The sequence below is a fragment of the Labeo rohita genome, chromosome 1, assembly GCF_022985175.1.
Source record: "Labeo rohita strain BAU-BD-2019 chromosome 1, IGBB_LRoh.1.0, whole genome shotgun sequence".
NCBI lineage: Eukaryota > Metazoa > Chordata > Actinopteri > Cypriniformes > Cyprinidae > Labeo > Labeo rohita.
Window position 1 is genome coordinate 61,354 of NC_066869.1, and position 20,484 is coordinate 81,837.

The 20,484-nt window shown below is 39.8% G+C and overlaps 1 protein-coding gene across 1 annotated transcript; it reads left to right on the forward strand.

Moving 5' to 3' along the window:
- The first annotated feature begins 2,665 nt into the window (after nucleotides 1-2,665).
- On the forward strand, nucleotides 2,666-18,861 carry ears2 (glutamyl-tRNA synthetase 2, mitochondrial). The gene is made up of 9 exons (XM_051118082.1): nucleotides 2,666-3,042; nucleotides 3,233-3,388; nucleotides 15,906-16,095; nucleotides 16,182-16,654; nucleotides 16,809-16,917; nucleotides 17,148-17,301; nucleotides 17,459-17,589; nucleotides 17,669-17,804; nucleotides 18,722-18,861. Exons 1-9 carry the CDS (start codon nucleotides 2,805-2,807, stop codon nucleotides 18,803-18,805), a joined length of 1,671 nt encoding a protein of 556 aa, XP_050974039.1. The 5' UTR covers nucleotides 2,666-2,804; the 3' UTR covers nucleotides 18,806-18,861.
- The last annotated feature ends 1,623 nt before the right edge of the window (nucleotides 18,862-20,484 follow it).

Genomic DNA, 20,484 nt, shown 5'->3' on the forward strand with positions numbered 1-20,484 from the left:
TGGTTAAGAGTAGAAATGACAATAAGTCACTTAGGATATAAATGTCATCATAGCCATTTAATTAATAGGTGCTTATTTACATCAAATTAGTATCAGATTAATTAAGTCACAGCCTGAAGGCAATTACTCTAATCACAAATATGGTGTGACAAAGACACACACACACACACACACACACACACACACACAAGTTATTGCTGTGTGTAAAAAGCGGTGGAATGTGGTTTGGTCTCTTCTGTCATTGCCTTTGGGAAAATGAGTCACGCCAAACTAAATCATGATGCTAAACATCACAAAAGCCGTAATTCCAGTAATGAATCTCTTGATAATACGAGCCAGACAGGTTTTGAGAAATTCACCTTCATGGATGGTGCTCTTTTAGAGTATCTAGAGACAATCTTTTAACTTTCAACGGTTTAGAATTACAAAGAAAGTGTAATTCTTTACTGCATTTTGTGTTAAATTAGTTTTAAATATCAAGCTTTTGCATGTCTTCAAAAGCCTCAAGGAATCACCTTTTATTGTAAACTGGCAGTCATAAACATGCATGCTAGAGAAGCAGAAACACAGTTTTATCTGTGGCTCCTGTGGCATGACAGGATAGAAACCTGACCAGCGCTTCCTCATTTCAGACACTCTTTGCCTTGGTTTTAGATATATCGTTGAGAAATAGACAGCGACTGTCTCACATGTGGAACATATGACTGAAAGTCTGACTATTTAATATTGTTCACACTTTACCAATACACCGATTATATTACACGCTTAAAAATAAAGGTGCTTTAAAAGGTTCTTGACAGCCATTTTTAGTTCCACAAAGAACCATTCAGTCATCTCTTTCATACCTTTTTAAAATCTGAAGAACCCTCTTTCACCACAAAGAACCTTTTGTGAAACAGGAAGGTTCTTAAGATGTTAAAGGTTCTTTATGGAACCATGTAGACAAAAAAGGTTCTTCTGTGGCATCGTGAAGCACCTTTCTTTTTAAGAGTGTAGTTAACCTTGGCAACCGTTTTTACAGCGTTCATTCAACGAAGTCATGTTCATTTATAAATGTACTGCTGTTCATTGTTCATCCATTTTTATTCGTAATACTAATGTTGCTTTGTACATGTATGACTGAGTCTATCTGATTTCCATATAGGGTTTCTCCATGCATTTTGGCTCACGTAGATGCGATGTGATATGGCCATGTGATTTCTCCCCCGTCCATCCCGAGGTCGGAGTTCACTCCTTTCCTTCCGCTGCACTGTAATGACAGGCCAGTTTGTTTCCAACGACATACGTTTACCTCTGAGGGGTGACAATCATAGCTTGTGCGAGGCATTTTCGATGGCGATTTTCAGTGCGAGTGGTGTTTTATAAATAAACACGTGAAACGTTGCATTCATAACACACCCCAAAAAAATCAGGGGAATTTAGCTGTTCCGGTTCGGCACATCGGACGCGTCACCTCCAGCAGTGACGTAAGCAGCCGTTTATGTATTTCTTTGTGTCGTGATTGACAGGTTCACATGAACAGCCTCAAGTTTCCTTGAGTCTTGCAGAAGTTTCTGGTGAATGTTCTGACTTACAATCCCAGAGGCGTAAATCTGCTTTCCCGCATGGTTACATTACGTAATTCAGCACGAGGTTCAATAATTCAGCAGTCTGTCTGGAGTTATTCCCCATTTATATTGAACATATCCCTGCGCTGTTGAAGCCGCTTGACCTCAGCTCTAGAATCGACAGGCCAAGTCATCAGCAGGCGTATCACCCTTTCAAGGATTGTCTTTTTGATAGAGAAGGACTCCAGTATGAAGGAAAGTGAAGTCAACACGACCGTGTAACCCGGCGTGGCACTGTGTGTCGATCGAGATGTTGGACGGGGAGCGTTTTTGACCCGCTACTCGGTCACACTTGACCACATGAAACAGCATGTGTAAAAGCACAGAAACCATATTGGAGGCCATTGGCTTTCATTGCAAGGACAGAAAAAACACTGCAATTCCTTTGTTTTGTCAAGAGGAAAGGAGCAGGTACAGGTTTTGCAGCAACTTTGTTTTTTACAAAATAATGACAGAATAATTATTTTGGGGTTTAATTCTTCTCTAGTCAGATTTTTTATGCGTGACTCACGAAAACGATTCCTAATTCTGTTTGTGAATCACGAGCTCACTTGTGTGTGTGTGTGTGTGTGCTGGAAAATTCATTCAGGGAAACAGAATGGAAAGAATCCCAGCTTCTTTGACAAACATATATCTTGCACAATAAAGTTGTTGAAGTCTCCCAGTACATGATACACTTACTGAGTAAAATCATTTCACACAGCTGCTCCTTCTGTCGTCGGTCTGATGAAACTTTGGAACTGTGTTCATCACAAAGTGTGTTTGTTATCTTTGAAACCAGACCCTTTTTGATAAAGTAGCTCTATAATTCCTTATTACTTCTTGCAAAATTTCACATTTCTAAACGTAAATTGTCAAAGAAAATATCCAAGTAAGACAGGCCTGCTTGGATTCTTGAAGAAACTAAAAGTCTAATTGCCTGTAATGGTGTCATAAATACAAGCTGACATAATACGCTTTCGTAGAACTGTCGGGTTTTTAAAATGCTCTTCGCGCTTGTAAACGTCATATTGTTTTTGCATAATGTTGCAGGTCTGAGCCGCAGCGCCCTCTACAGGAGCAGACAGGAATCACTTATTATAGCACTTTGACTCGCTTTGCAGTGACATTGGCATCAAATGCGTAAAAAGATGCTGTAATCCGAAGCAGACCCCGTTACTGTGCGTGTACGCGTCTCTGCAGGGGTGAGTACGTTTTATGGCCAGCGGAGCGTGTGACATTAGAGAGACTTTTGTTTTAACTGTCGCGAAGCAGGAAGTGAAGCGGCGGATATTCTCCGGTAGTCTGTGCTGTCTGAGAGCGAGTCTTCGGTATGGACGCGTGAAAATGTTCGGCCGTGTTTTGAGGAAAATGTGCTGGAAGAGAAGCGGAGCGCGCAGAGGCGTGTGCACGAGACAGCCCGCGCCGCGCGTCCGATTCGCTCCGAGCCCCACAGGTAAAACAAAAACAGCAGACGAAAGAAACGTGCGAAATGCTGAAACAGAATGAATGACCTGTACAGACAGACAGACGCACGCAGGCGTGAAACCCCAGTGAAGGCACGCGCGCTGCTTCGAGCGTCTTGTGTTGGTGCTGACGGTTTCTTTTCAACCCGTTAACTGTTCTCGTGTCGTGGTGGTGTTCAGGGTTTCTGCATCTCGGAGGTCTCCGCACGGCTCTCTATAACTACCTGTTCGCGAAGCAGCGCGGCGGCGCGTTCATCCTGCGGCTGGAGGACACGGACCGGACGCGGTTAGTCCCGGGAGCCGCCGATGCCATAGAAGACATGCTGGAGTGGGCAGGTGGGTGTGGGTGTGCACCAGGGGTGTTTCTAGGATTTTATAACATCCAGGGCTGGTGGTGGTGGGTGGGAGCTCACATCACAAGTGCTTGAACCGGGATCCTTCTAGGGGGGTCTGGGGGCTTTAAACTGGGGGTTAAAGACCTTGTCACACTATGAACAATAGTAAATAGTAATCACTGCAAATAGCAAACATATCAAAGATTATAAAATATGTCAGACAAATAAAATAATACATCTGAAAATGCATTTATAAGGGTAACAGATATATAGTTGCATGCAAAAATAGGGCCCTATTTTTTTCCCCCTAAATTCCGTTTTATTTTTATTTATTAATTTATTTTTTTTCAAATTCTATTTTCTGTTTTCATTTTTCTGGATTTCCTTTTAATGATTAAATTTACACATGATTAATCACGTGTAAATTAAAACCATGAATCTTATACAATTTACCGTTAATTTAACAAAAGTTAAGACAAACGACATGTTTAGGACCCTATAAAATGTTTTATTTTTTCACACTTTACGTTTTATTGTTACCAAATATGTTTTAGCATGTCTGTATTTTTCTGGTTATCAAATGAAGGTATAAAATATTAATTTAATTGATCTTTTAATGAAAATTATATTGACAACTAAAGGGGATTTACTATTAAAATTTAAAACCTGGAAGAATTATTGTGTGAAAAAAATTGTATACATTTTATAAATTAATAGTAGTAGTAGTGGGCACGTACATTATACTGAACGATTAATAAAATTAAACCAAACTTTTACGGGTTGCCGTTAATACCTTTAACTTTCTGTTATTCGACGCTTGTTTTACTCAGATGAAACCGTTCATTCATTAAAAGACACGCAGAACATATGAAGGATTCGTATTTAAATAGTCTTTAGCTGCATAATATTTACAGATACGAGTCCATATGGCGACTTGATTGAAGTTTAATGACCGACTTTTGATTAATTCATTCAAACTTTAACAAATTCCGTGGAAATCGTAGGGCCACACAAAAAAACTTTCGGGGCTGGAGTAAAAACTTTCGGGGCTTGAGCCCTGAATGATTAGCCCTAGCGACGCCTCTGGTGTGCACACTCGTTTATGCTACCGATGTAAGGTTGGTTCGACGTTTGACGTTGGATGATAGACAGATATTCAGCCGCGAAAAACTTCAATACATTTTTAGTAAAGGAATGCAATTATATACAAAATGGCTTATCTGAAAAGCATTAGAAGGTAGAACTGAACACACGTCGCAGTTTATTTGTTTTAATCCTCATCGATACGTTTAAACGCATAAAGGCTCCAGCAGCGGCGAGCTCGCGCTCAGGGCAGCCAGGGACCGTCTACAAAATACATGTGAAAGAATCAAACACTTACAAAGCTCACTTGCATTTAAATAAGAAATATTGTAAACAAGGTATGTGATTGCGGTTATATATTATTACTATTAATAAATAAAGCAAAACAATATTAAATATCATTATCATTCCATAATCCAGTGGTTATGCAGTAGGATTATTCCAGCTCCTTGTGAGAACATTTTAATGTTGATTGTATTCACAGAAGTATGACACCAAAAAGTCGCTATTGAAATAAACCAATAAATAAATTCATTTAAAATAAATGCACTTCTGTATCACCTTCATGGTGTGTGTCTTGTTTCTGTTTTTTTCTAAGAACATTTTTATATTTGTTTTAGTCACAGAACTATAACAGAACACATGCCATAGAAATTCAACAATTCAGTCAAAGCTGGCAAAAGTGTTGTTTTGCCCTTGTATTGACTTGAATAAATCTAAAAAATTAAAAAAGAAAAAATATATATTTTTGACAGTTTTATAACACAGCTTTAAAGGGTGTGTCTTGTTACAGATTATCAAACATTTTGGTGTTGGTTTTAGCCACTGAACTATAATAGCACACCCCAGCTAGGAATGTTGTTGTTCTAAGAATGATCAGAGAACTTTATGGTATGATCTGGTAATGTTTTCAGTGGCAAGTTTTATTTTAGTTCCCAGAATATTCTTTTAAAAGGTAGAATAACATTCTCTAAAAACACTCTACAGATGTTTATTAATAACATTATCCTCTGACATTTCAATAGATTTAAGTGGGAATCTTCACACTGGATATTGGATGTCGACTCAAATGTTGCTCAGATGTCAAATTTTGGTCTAAAGTAAAAACCCAACCTTTGTTTACAAAAGGTCTTATTGAGTTGAACAGAGGTTTAGATGTTGATGTCCATTTGAAAGTAATAGTTTGGTTTGATGTCACCATTATGGTGAAAAGTGTTTGCTTTAGTTGAGCAAAACTGACTCCTGACTTTTCGACGTTTTACTCCAGTTGCTGTAGTTACGTGTGTTAGGGCAAAAACAGCATGAGAAAATGTGGTCAGATGATAGTCATCTATGATGAAAATGACATAGTGATCTGATCTGATCTAGTCTGACTCACCTGCACACTGTGGCAATTCAATGGTTCTGAAGACTGAGATTCAGCAGAATTTTAATTAGAAAAATTCAATAATTTAAAAGCAAACAACTTTATTTGACACAAACAGCAAGAATCAGTGTAGGAATCCCAACAATGGTGACATGAATCATGCTGCAATGTATTATGGCTGTGTCATACAAAACTCATCCAGGGCTCCCAGAATGCATTGCGGCATGAAGCGTGTCACCATTGTGTGTGTGTCGAAGCATTCAGAAGTTCAAAGTGATTCGTGAACAGTGTGTTGTAAAAATACAGATTTTCTGATCAGTACATTGCTGGATTTTATACTGTTGAAGCACATTACTACAATTGCTAATATGAATTTAATAGCAGAAATTAAACTGTAGACGTGATCAGATCACTTATGACGATATTGTTAACATCAAGTAATCAACATCATCTGATCGTATTTTTTTCTTGCTGTTTTTGCCATAACAAACACAGTTACAGCCACCAGCAAAGAAAATTGGAAAGAGTCAAATTGCCCAACTGAAGCAAACGCTTCTCACCATAATGGTGGCATCAAACCAAACCATTACTTTCAATCAACATCTAAACCTCTGTTAACTTCAATAAAAACTTGTGTAAATGTATGACAGAAATAAAGCCAATCTGGCTTCTAATAAGTGAAGCTGGTAATGCTGTTTTTGGAGTTATTTAATGACGCTGGAGCTTGACATCAAACAAAGGTTGGGTTTTCACTTTTTCAACCAAAATGTGACAAAATCTGATCAATGTAAGTCCACATCTAGTGTGATAGGAAGCTTTATTAGAATGTTAGAGGATCATGTTCTTACAATGTTATCAATAAACATTTGTAGAGTGTGTTTAGAGAATGTTGTCCTGCCTTTCAGGAGAATATTATGGGAACTAAAATAAAACTTGCTGCTGAAAACATTTCCAGAATGGAACATTGCTAGCTGGGACATACAATTAAAAATGAAAGCAATACATAATTTAGTTTAAAATAAATACAATCTTTTATCTCAGCTTCAAAGGCTTTGTCTTGTTACCGATTTTATAAAGAACAATTTGCAGTAGTTTTCATTGTCAAAAGTGATGCAGAAGTCACGCTATGGACCTTTATCTCACTTCCTGTATCCGGTAAGCAAAGCAGTGGATCCCCACGGTCCCATCGCAACGCATTGAAAACTAATGGGAGAATCCTCTCTTTCGCCGGTGTTACTGCAGTGTGTTTGGCTGCTTTTATTCCGAACAATGACACACTGCCTCAGTTTTCACAATTTCCTGACACAACACGGATGAGATGAGTGTGATGAATTAAAGTCCTTCTAAAATATTACACGGGAGCACGTTCGCTTGGAGTATGCGTTCCGAAACTGAGGATGTTTACGCCTACACCTCATATCACCCGCTGAAATGTTCCTATTAATATATTTCTCTTCCAGATGTGCATTCTGAATAATAAATAAATTGAACCGGCTGCAGTCAATTTCCTCTTCTCATCATATTTTATACCCGTTTACATTAAAATACATTTGAAATAAACACTCTTACAAAATTAACCATGGATTTACTATAGTAAATGTAGTAACTGTTATATTTTATTTTTCCGTGGACTGATTTCCATTTGTATTGCCATAGTTTTACTACACATACCATGGTTAATTTTCGTAAGAGCGGTATTAAAATAGATGAATGAATGCGCGGGCGTTGCCTTAAAGAAATAACAATGTTGAACATTTTAGCTAATTAATCTTAGACAGTATAACGCGTTGACAGCGTGATCTGAGTATTATTTAAGAATTTTGGCATAAACGTGTTAATTACATACAGTGAAATGACTGTGAATGAAAAATGACAGAATAAAGACTAAAATTTAATACAAATAAATAAATAAATAAATAAATAAATATGTTGATTCTGATTTTATTCATCAGGTCTCACACACACCGCAGCACTGACGCAGTGTGGTGAAATCACGCATGTTTATGAGCCATGGGTTTCTCAGATCGGTACGTTGGATTAAAACTACAAGTTCTGCTGGAAAATTCTGTGCACAGCAATCATCAGAATATCTCTTCGCCTGTCTCTGAAAATGTCCGGATTTTTAAATCATCCTGTAGATGCTCATTTTAACAGGCTTTTATTTAACTAGTGATTACAGCATAATGAAAAATATACATAACTGGAAGAATCGATACACTGCTTCAACAAGCGCTTGCGGTGTTCAATTCCGGTGCGATAAAGGTCCACTGAAGTTCAAAAATCGCTTACAAAACCTTCCAATGTCCTTTCAGTGTCCTGTATTACTGCCCCCTAAAGGAAGATACTGTTGCTTTGACTGAGTTTGACATTCAAACTATTTTAATAAATTAATTTAAAATGCATACAGTTTTCCATCTCAACTGCAAAAGGTGTGTCTTGTTATTTGGGCCTAAAAGAGCATTTCCATGCAAGTTCTACTGTCATGTGTAAACCAGGATACATGCTATTGCATTAAATTCAAATCTGTTAATAAATTCATTTAAAATGCTTGCAGTTCTATTTCTCAAATCTAAAGGCTGTGTCTTGTTACAGATTTAATAACGGACATTTTGCAGTAGTTTTCATTGTCATTGTTCATTGTGCAGAAGTCCCAATATTGGCATTAAACAAAAAAAAAAACAAAAAACAAAACAAATAAAAAAAACGCTTGCATGCAACCTTCCAAAGGGTCTCCTGTATCACTGCCCCCTAGAGGAAGACACTGTCGTTTTGACTGAGTTTGACATTCAAACTTATAAATTCATTTAAAATCAATAGAGTCTTCTGTTTCAGCTTTAAAAGGGGTGTCTTGTTTCTGATTCCCAAATGAACATTACAATTCAGGTTTTACTGTCATATGTCATTCAGGACACATGCTATTGAATTAAAATTTAAATCTGTCAATAAATTAATTTAATTGCATGCAGTTTTACAGGAATTTTTAACATTTAATTCAATAGCATGTGTCCTGAACAGTGTTAATTTTGACAGGCCTTTTTGATTTAGTCTTAGTCTTTATCTTGAGACTAAAATGCTTAATAGTCTTACGGTGTGTTTCCACTGGCACGTAGCGAGCAGAGCGGGCGTTTTCAATTCATTCCTATGGAAGCTGAGCTTAAACGCTTGCGCAATGCGTGTACGCTCAACTTCCATAGGAATGAATGGAAAACGCTCCACTCGCTACGCTGTAGTGGAAATACGGCGTGAGTCACATTTTAGTCATTGAGTCTTTCATAGTTTTACTCGATGAAAAGTCATTGCATTTGTCAACTTTTAGTCATTACTTTTAGTCAAACAGAAGTTACCAGCATTTATTTTGGTAGCTGTTTTAGTCGTCAAACAAAAATAATCATTAATTCTTTAGACAGAAATCAAAGCTTTTGAATGAAGGATTGATACAGTTAGTCCACGGTTCAATACGTACCTCAGTTTTTAACCACGGTTCGGTTAGGTTCTGATAGCTTGCCACATCAGAGTGTTTTTTTTTTTTTTTGCATCTAATTAACAAAAAAATACTTCTGTAAACCTCTGTTCACTGGAAAAAGCGTGGATTACAAAATGCCCGCTTAAGATTCTTTTGAGAGAGGTATTATTTTTCCGATTTTTATGCAAAATAGGATGGGTTTCATTCATACTGGATGACAGAGGGCGCCCTCGAGCAGAAAATTCACATATGCCTCAAAGTAGCGCTAATGACGTTCCGTTCCAGCTTCTCTAATATGGATAAAGGCATAACGTTAAACGTTTTGAATGATGAAATGTAAGGACAATAAACACTCGTCTGCAATAATATATGGTTTATCTGTGCTCTTCAAGCCTTCTCGGGTATTTTCATAATGATTTTCATAATGATATTTGTAAGCCATAATCGAAATACAGTATAGAATATATTGTCTGCCTCATTCTATGATAAGAAGCAAAGATCACAAAAGGAAGTTATTTCAAACACTCGACTGATGCTGTGAAGTAAAAATAAGTTATAATGTTCTCTTTTGTTGGACGACAGGTTTAGAAAGGCTTATCATGTCATGTCATTAGAATAGAAGATGCTCTGCGTGTGTTGCTTTTTCACATATAAGCGGGGAAGCGTTTCCTCATTTCAGCACGTGAAATCGTGGGCACACAGCAAATTTCGAGAGAAATAAAACAAGGAAATTATTTAAATGTAAAACCGAAAAACCGCAATTCACAAGCACGTATTGAACCGAGGATGTCGTACCAAACGGTTCGATATTATATTGAGTATTGTGACATCCCTAATATTTTCAGATACAGTAAGTTTATTTAACATGTGAGCTATACATTTATTTAACATCTTTTGTTGGTCAACATTAATGACAAATAGGTATTTAATTAGGAATTCTGTCCCTTTAAGACAGAAGGGATGCATGTAATGCTGACACATTCAGCTTTTACCCACCTGTTCACATTCACATTCACTTCAGACTGACGGCTGAAGGTCTGGAATTCATAGCAGCTTTCTTTGGCCAAGGCCCGCCCATAAGGCCGTTTGACCGACATGTCAAACAACCAATCACAGTTCGTTTCGTTCAGCGTCACGTTTCGGGGCGTGGAAATGTCCCCACAACAACAGACCGGCGTGCAACAAGTCAGTCAGCATAGAAAATCAAAGAAGGAGAAGAAAACAAGCAGTAAGTCATTGATCTGTTCGTGCACGTATAACAACAATGGCGTCTGCATTACCACATCTGATCAAAACACCGAGTAAATCAGTAGGAAACGTATGCAGACTTTGTTCAGAGACCTTCAAAGCATCTAAAACTAACAAACACAGATTATTTCGTGGACACGCAAGTGCCTCGAACAAAACTCCTGGACATCTCTTAAAGAGTCTATGCCGTGAACCTCGCATACTTTTGAGAATCCTACGTTTAGCTGATCTTGATAAATGCTCATTGTCACTCATGTAAACACGACAGTGTTTCTTCTGCAATCACACGTCTGCGCTTTGTTTCCTGGCGGACCGAAAATAAACGCGACACTCGCGTCCCCCGGAAATCCGATAAAATTCAACCAATCAGATGACGACTTCGACATTCCTGAAGTGTTTCCAGTTAAGTGTACCATATGCATCAGACGTTTAGCCAACGTTCCGTGGCTGAGACTACATAAGCCATAACTTACATAATTTACATGAGATATTCAACACGATAGACATTTGTATCCAATGTGTGTGCATTTGAGCACTGAGAACTGATCGCGCGATTCCGCTTGTCCCGCCTTCACTAACTTTAAGTTAATCGACAACGAATTGTGACTACCGGGAAAAACGGGACATCTGGTGAAATTAACACTGGTCCTGAATGACATATGAAAGTAAAACCGGAGTTGAAACGTTCATTTGGGAATCAGAAACAAGACACACCTTTTGAAGCTGAAACAGAAGACTGTATTGATTTTAAATGAGTTTATAAGTTTGAATGTCAAACTCGGTCAAAACGACAGTGTCTTCCTCTAGGGGGCAGTGATACAGGAGACCCTTTGGAAGATTTCGCAAGCGATTTTTGAATGTCAATAGCGCTACTTCCGCATCACTATTGACAATGAAAACTACTGCAAAATATTCGTTATGAAATCTGTAACAAGACACAGCCTTTGAAGTGAAGACAGAAGAGCGTATGTACTTTACATTGATTGACGTATTCGTTGACATTTCAATATCATGTGCGGTGTTATAGTTTTGTTAATAAATCAACAATTAAATGTTTGTCTATGAACCAGTAACAAGACACAGCCTTTGAAATTGAGATGGAAAACTGTATGTTTCAAAAATGAATGTGTTAACAGATTCAAATTTAATTCAATAGTGTACATCCTGATTTACATTTGATAGTGAAAGATGGCTGTAAATATTGATTTTTGAAGAAGTAACAAGACACACCACCTGGAGTTTACATATCACACTGTGTGCATTCTACAATTAATTTATTTAAACTTCTGAATGTCAAATTTGGTCAAAACAAGTTCAGTATCTTCCTGTAGGGGGCGGAAAACTGCACAATCTTTGTCATGCTTTTTCTCAGTGGTTTCATTTCAATAACTTTTGTTGTGCTATAGTTCTGTGAATAAAACATATCTAAATGTTCTTTTATGAACCAGTAATAAGACACACCCCTTAAATTTGAGATTTATTTTTTATACATTTCACAAGTAAAGCATTTTGATGAAATAATTGTGCTTTTTGCTCTTCATTTTGCACTTTGCAGACGGTCCCTATCCTGCACTATTACCTTGTAAGGTCCATCAGTTACATTAGGTTACGGCAGATTAAAACAAATAAAACATACTGTGTGTTTTCTTCTACATTTGGAAACAATTAGAAAACAGTACGTTTCTTGTCATTGTGCTCGATCGTTAAAGAAATATTGAAGATTTTCAAGGCTGAATCTCTGACTATCAGTGTTGCTACATTGCGGGGACCAAATTCCCACAAACAGAGGCGGACTGGGACAAAATTTCAGGCAAAATCTCACACTCATCCAGCCCAAATTTTGAAATCACGGACAACAACATTTTTTTGTATGGTCATCATCATTATCACATTAAAAAAAAAAAAAAAAAAAAAAAGTAAATCCCTACAGCCGGAGGGCCCTGCAAGTATTACATTCGGACCACACGGTGTTATTGTTCTATCTTGCCTAAATGTCAAAATTAGTACAATAATAGCTACATCTCGAATATATATTTATAGTAAAAATTTAAAACTGAACATGTTTTCTCCTAAGGAAAATTAACCATGGTATAACTAGGCCTATGGTAAAAGTATAGTAAACCATGTTTTTTGGCAGATTGAGTACTATTTGTATAACCAGAGTTTTACTACAAATACCATGGTGAAACTATATAGTGTAGCAAAACCATTGTTCATTTGTGGTTACCATGGTTTAACTATAGTAACCATGTGTTTTCGGTTTTATTTTTAGTAAAACCAGAGTTCATTTTCGTAAGTGTTGTTGTCTGCCTTAGCTCCCTTTAAACCGTTTTAAAACAACGTGAATATTTGTCTGCTAAGTTCCGACTCTTTACGATACTAATTGTGTCATTTTCTTAGTTTAGCAGTGAATGACTGCTACTGCTAACTTTTGCAAGAGTTTAATGCTTAACTAAGTTAACAAAGACAAAAGTACAATAGTCAATTTACAAACCTAACTGACCGACCTAAAAAGTCCTAAACAGGACACTTCCACTCCATTCTCGAGTGTCGCATCCTTTAGAAAAATATTGTTTGGTCAGTATAAAAGTAATAGAACTCCCCACAATTCAAAAAAACAAACGTGTGTGTGTGTGTGTGTGTGTGTGTGTGTGTGTGTGTGTGTGTGTGTGTGTGTGTGTGTCCTCACTGATGTAATGAAGCTTCAGTCCAGATATGAGCTGTTGTCCGTCTCTGCTGGAGATTGTTGATTTGCCTCCTTGTGTACGAGTTACACTTCTGCGGTGATTCTGCGAGATACAGGAACAGTAGGACTGTCGCGGTGAAGGAAGTTCCCGTGCGGTAATTTTGAGTGGTTTAATGTGGAGACGTGCGGTATGGACCCTTTTCACAAGACTGATGATGCGTTTCAGCGGTCATCAGCATCGTGAAAGTTTTTTATACATTTATTTGTATATATTTTTAAATGTATTGATGTAATGTATGCTATGTACATAAAATGAATAATGTATGTACATAAACACAATACTTTGTATTATATCACCTTTGCATCAAATTACAAAAAAAGAAAGAAAGACATGAACATCTTGGATGACAAGGGGGTGAATACATTATCTGTAAATTGTTGTTCTGGAAGTAAATTTCTCCTTTAATACAGTTGCAAAAGTTCAGCAGTAATAAAATAACTTGAAACTTTTTTACATTTCATTTTGCACCAAATAAGCGGTATCAGTATCATAAAATATAAATGATACCCATCCCTAATGAAACCAGATGAAGCCGAAACTAAATAGCGTTGACAATTAGACCTGACAATAAGATCGTTGGGCTATTGTCCACCTGTATGTATAATTAGTTCTGATCCTCTGTTGATATTTGACCTGCGCTTTCTAGACGGGCTGTCAGTCAGTGCGGTCACATTGTTATGCCACAAAGTGGCACCAAAGGACTGTCTTCAAGTGAGTCTTCAAACCATTCATTCAAAAAAGTGAATTCATTCAAAGAGAGATGGAATGAAAGCGCTGTCGAAATCTTTTTAACTTCAGAAGGCTCAGCTGAACAGCAAACGTCGTTGCTAAGGTTTCACTTTCCCTGAACATGAAAACCTAGTTTCACAAATAAATATGAAACGCCGGTAATCGCATGCGCTCGGTCGATCTCTCTCCCATTGACTGTCCGTTTAGGCTTGTTAAATTTCAAATGTACAAATCAGCATGGTACACATTATGTTATCATTACTTATTTCATATTCAGTACCCATGCACAAAGTGTAAAACGAGAAAGGCATAAGCTTACGGAAAAAGAAAACATGCAAACATCGCGGTTGCTGTGGTTCTTGCATTCCTCTGCGGTTGGTTGTCAATAGCGCTGCAACCACCGTCCGCTAAGGAGGCGCGTAGCTGTATGTGTGAATATCAGGACGGGCCCAAACCCACCTGCTACCAACTTTACTGCTTTAAAAGTCTTAGGGTTTCTCCCAGTGCGTTGTTACAACCTACAAAGACTGAAATAACGTTTGCATACCTTTATATAATTTAAACTGAGTTTTATATAAACTCGTATATGTACGCAAGAATGAACTGATAGAAAGCCAGTACAATAACTCATATCTATATACACACAGATGTTCTGCAAAATAATGTGAATTAATACCCCAAAAAGAATGGCAATGATAATGAATATTTAAAAAAAAGTTGTAGATGAGTGATTCTTTAGGTAAGTACAGAATTACTGCAATTAAAGTTAAAACAGTCCAAAAGGCAATTAGCCCTTCAAGTGCTCTTAAAGTAATGCAAACAAGGCCTAAAAAGCCCCACAGAGTGAAATCTTTGTACTCAAGATATTTGATAATCCACAAGTCAATACTGCACAAACAATCCATTGGAAAGAATCTTCTTAACATCCACGTAAGTTGAGATTTTGCAACTATGCAGACTCAACACCAGACAAGTGACATTTAAAAAGTCCATCATCAAACAAAAATCTAGCATTAAATAGAAAGACCTCGCTTAATTTATGCAGATCAACTAAAAGCAAATGCACAAAAGAACATGAGGAGAACTTACATGACAAAGCCAGTTTTGCTATCAGGACTCCAAAGACATTTGCAGAAGCATTAAGCAACACCATGCTGTTGTTTTAATGGCGGTCCGCATCCAGCGTTAAGGCTCATTAATACCATGCTTCCCTCTTCCAAACAAATCTAAGTTGTTCTTCTTCTTCTTTTGATTTGATTAGCAGTTGACAACCAACTATAAAGGTGCATTAGCGCCACCTACCAGACTGGAAGTATATGACAAACAAGGGAACTTGGGAAATAAATTATACGCTTTCTATCCATGCTGTGTTTTTGAGGTAAATCATGAGATGTTTAACAACATTCCAAGGACTTCCTTCTAAAAGATTCTGAACATTAACATTCTTCTACTCTACTACCTGGTTAAATTACTTTGGGGTTTAGCACTCAAACGCCCCCCAGAGGAGAGTAGGAAAAAAAACAAGTAACAGCCAACCTCGTTGCAGCGCGGTATTCATATTATACGATGAAGAAAGAAACAATCAAGCCGTGAGATTCGCTGTAAAGTATATATCGCGAGAGTATGTGTGTATGAAAAGTTGTAGGTGGAGAACCCTCTTCGACAATTGAAGACTGTAAATTGTCCCCGGACGTGCGCGAGACCAGACTCGTGTGTGGATTAACTGGTTCTCGCCATGAGTACAGCCATAGATGCTGGAATGACGTTAAGAAGGAAATAAACAAGCAAACATGCTTCGACTATTTGAGGGCGCAGCAGCAGAGCAGAAATAAAAGCAAAACTCAGCTCGTGCGAATCGTCTGCCTCCGTGTGTGTTTTGCAGGGATCGCGCCGGACGAAAGCAGCCGCAGAGGAGGGGATTACGGGCCGTACGTTCAGTCCGAACGGCTGCCGCTCTACTCGCAGGCGGCGGCGTCTCTGCTGCAGACGGGACACGCCTACTACTGCTTCTGCTCCAATCAGAGGCTGGATCTGCTGAAGAGAGAGGCGCAGCGGAGCGGACACGTACCGCGGTAAACACGCGCACTCAGATTATCGCTGGAGTGCGACACGCACTTCGCTCAGAAAGTCTGTCTAAAAAAAAATCTCTCGGCCTCAGGTACGACAACCGGTGTCGACAGCTGCGGCCGGAGCAGGTCCAGGAGAAACTGGCTCGGGGAGTCCCTCGCGCGGTCCGCTTCAAGCTGGACGCCGGCGCCGAGCCCTTCCGGGACGCGATCTTCGGCTGGACGCGGCACGAGGTGGCGGCGGTGGAGGGAGATCCGGTCATCCTGAAGGCCGACGGCTTCCCCACGTACCACCTGGCCAACGTGGTGGACGACCATCACATGCGCGTCAGTCACGTGCTGCGCGGCTCCGAGTGGCTGATCTCCACCGCCAAACACCTGCAGCTGTTCCGCGCGCTGCGATGGACGCCGCCCGTCTACGCGCACCTGCCGCTGCTGCTCAACCGCGACGGCAGCAAACTGTCCAAACGCCAGGGCGACATCTTCGTCCAGCGCTTCAGAGAGCAGGGCGTCCTGCCCGAGACCCTGCTGGACATCGTCACTCACGCCGGCTCCGGGTTCGACGGTGAGTGCGATTGGAGTAATCTCAATCCGGTCGCTAGATTAGCACGTGCAATGACACGTCGCTTACACGTACACAGAGAATCTGGATGCGGACGAGGTCAGTGAAAATAAGCGTTCATTGTACACTCAGTCATTTCAGGGTTTTGTGTCTGCAGATAATCGGATCGGTCGTCGTCTGGATGAGTTAGTTCGTGAGTTTAACATTTCCAAGGTTGCAACGCACTCGGCCCTGCTGGACCTGGACAAACTGGACGAGTTCAACAGGTTTCGTTCTTAGTTAAAGCGGTCATACATACAGATGAACCGAATCCCAGCATGCTGCTTATTGTATGTAATGCATTGTAAAATGAATCTTGCTGCTCTCAGGCCAAACGCTGCGTGGTCAGTATGAAGTCTTGAAGTAAACGTCAGCTCATCTCAGCGCAGCACAGATACTGGGATTCAGTGTTTCGGTGCTGAGCTGAATGTGCTTGTGTGTGTGTGTGTGATGTTAGGGTTCATCTACAGCACAGGATCGAGGATGAGGAGAAGTGCGCTGCGCTGCGGGACGAGCTGCGTCAGCATGTTCTTCACACACACGGCTCTCAGATCAGCGACCGTGCCGTCCTGGAGCCGCAGTACATACAGAGAGTCCTGCAGCTCCGCAAGGTAACGGAACGGCAGATCAGCCGCCGCGCGTTTGTGACGATCGTCAGGGCCGACACAAACTCGACCGAACGCCACTCGCTGCGCTTTGAGCGAGTCATGCCTGATTGAACTCTTCTGTCGCTGAATGAACACGTGTGTGTGTGTGTGTGTGTTTCAGGGTCACATCTGTTCGCTGCGAGAGCTGCTGAATCACACGTACGCGTACCTGTGGATCCGTCCGCGAGTCACGCGGCAGCAGCTGCAGGAAGTGAGCGCAGAGGCGGAAAACATTGTAGCGGCGGTCATACGGTGAGTCGCACGCGCGCACACGTTGTGTGTTATTGGCGTATTCACACCTGTCATGACGTGTCTGTGTGTTTGTGCTCAGACTGATGGCGTCCGGCAGCTCGATCGAATCCACAGAGCGTCTAAACGCTGAGCTAAAAATGATCACCAGCAGACTGAACAACACAAAATACAGCGGCGTGATGAGAGTGCTGAGACTCGCTCTGAGTGCGCAACAGGTAACACACACACGCTCACACATACAGTACTGTGCAAAAGTCTTAGGCCACTAGCTAAAAAATGGTTTAAAGTCAGTTAAAGTCGATCTTTTGCTGTAGTGTGTCAGTAGGAAACATCAGTTTACATTTCTAAACATTCATTTTGCCATTAATCGTAATAATCCAGTGAGATTTTTGTGTGGAGCACAGGCTGTTGTCAGACTCCTTGTGCAAACAGAGATCTGATCTCTCCATCATTCAGTCCAGTCTGTCTTAAGAAACAGAACAAACGGAGACAGACTAAATCCAGAAGAACTGTGGCAACATCTCCAAGATGCTTTAAGAGACCTACACCTACAAAACTACAGTACTGTTAACATTTTTAGGCAGTTAGGCACATAAAATGAGGATGCTGTCAAAAACAATGTCATAAATAGATTTTCTTTATCAATGAACTTCTGTTAACTAAAATAAATCAGCATTTGATGTGACCATCCTTTGCGTTTAAAGCAGCTTTGCAGAGTTTTTCAGGTAGCTCTGCAGGTAGGTTACTTGAAACATCTTGGAGGTGTTGCCACAGTTCTTCTGGATTTAGTCTGTTTCAGTTTGTTCTGTTTCTTCATGTCATTCCAGAGACAGACTGGATGATGATGAGATCAGATCTGTGTGGAGCACTGGCTGTTGTCAGACTCCTTGTGCAAACAAAAATCTCACTATATTATTACAATTAATGGCAAACAGAATGTTTAGAAATGTAAACTGATGTTTCTTACTGACACACTACAGCAAAAGATAGAAATAACTTCCTTTAAACCATTTTTTAGCTGGTGAAAATACTAGTGGCCTAAGACTTTTGCACAGTACTGTATATACAGTATATACTCTCACACACACACACACACACACACACACTAACGGTCCGTTCTATGCGTCTGCAGCAGGGTCCCAGTGTGGCAGAGATGATGCTTTCTCTGGGAGGACAGGAAGTGTGTGTTCGTCTTCAGAAATCTCTGGAACACTGACTGGAACAAACACGGATGACTCGACCTGTGTTTAATAAAGTGGATGTAAATATTGATCTGTGGTTTGTGTGTTTTAATCAGAACTTCTGCTGTTATAAAGGAGCGAGACGGCAATCGCGTTCTGTGATTGTTGAAGCTCTTCTTACGGTTTTCAGCAGTCGGCCTCAGAATCATCTGCTCTGGATGCACAGAAACAGATAATAATACACACAAAAGGTTATCTAACGCTTTAAAAGAATCACACAGGGTTTCCGCGGGCCCTTAAAAAGAAGTCCTACATTTTGTTGTAACAAATTTAATGGCATAACCAGTCTGAAATTGAACAAGAAAGTCTCAATTATGATTACGAGAGATCTTAAATTTGGGGACGGAAAGACCAGAATTGCGACATGGCTGAATGTGACGATTACACTTTAAAAAGCTACGATTTCATTAAATAAACATGAGTGCTGTACGTTTCAAAGTCAGGTGCTGCTGTTAATGGGGAAACCGTTATATTTCTGATAAAAACAACACCTGTTGGGAGAGAGTAAATGCTAGGCTAGGTCAAACTAGTGCACGTGTGCAGTTAGGGCGCGTTCTCTCACTCCACTTAGAGTGAGTGCTATAATTACTAATGTGTTATTGATTTAATGCAATCATTCACTAAACAAGTTAATATTAAAGAGACTTGAATTTTAGACATATTTCCTGTTTTTGCTCTGTTTCACCAACGAAAATCATTCCAAACACAGCCACAGCACTGTTTTACGTCTCTGAGCAACATGGAAGTGTTTCGTTCCTGAATTGATTGGGTTCAGTCGCAGTAACTCACTTAACCAGGGGTGCCCAAACTCAGTCCTGGAGGGCCGGTGTCTTGCAGAGTTTAGCTACAACCTCAATTAATCGCACCTGAACCAGCTAATCAAGCTCTTACTAGGCATACTACACTATTGTGTCCAGCCTAAGGCACACCTGTGCAATAATCATGCTGTCTAATCAGCATCTTGATATGCCACACCTGTGAGGTGGATGGATTATCTGAGCAAAGGAGAAGTGCTCACTAACACAGATTTAGACAGATTTGTGAACAATATTTGAGAGAAATAGACCTTTTGTGTACATAGAAAAAGTCTTAGATCTTTGAGTTCAGCTCATGAAAAACGGGGGCAAAAACAACAGTGTTGCGTTTATAATTTTGGTCAGTGTAGAAGCTTCCCGGCAAGTTGGAGCTAAACTCCGCAGGACACCGGCCCCCTCCAGGACTGAGTTCGGGCACCCCCGCACTTAAAGGGTTACCCCACCCCAAAATGAAAATTTTGTCATTAATCACTTACCCCGTGTCCTTCCAAACCTGTAAAAGCTGCGTCTTCGGCACACAAATGAAGATATTTTTGATGCATTCTGACAGCAAACGGCGTACGCTGTTCTGGGTCAGCCGCAACACACGGATACGTTGTTTTTGTTCGAATCGAAGAGCAAATAAACGGAGAAAACGTATCGCGTGGCGCAGCTGACACAGAACAGCATACATACAAAAAGTATTTTCGTAGCTTCGTAAAATTCCGGTTGAACCCCTGATGTCACATGGATTATTTTACTGTTCTCCTTGCTTCTGTGCTTCCTCTGCATTGCAAAGATGAATTTTGTTGATACTGATTTCATTTGCTTAGCAACAGCCCAAATGTAAGAATTTGTCT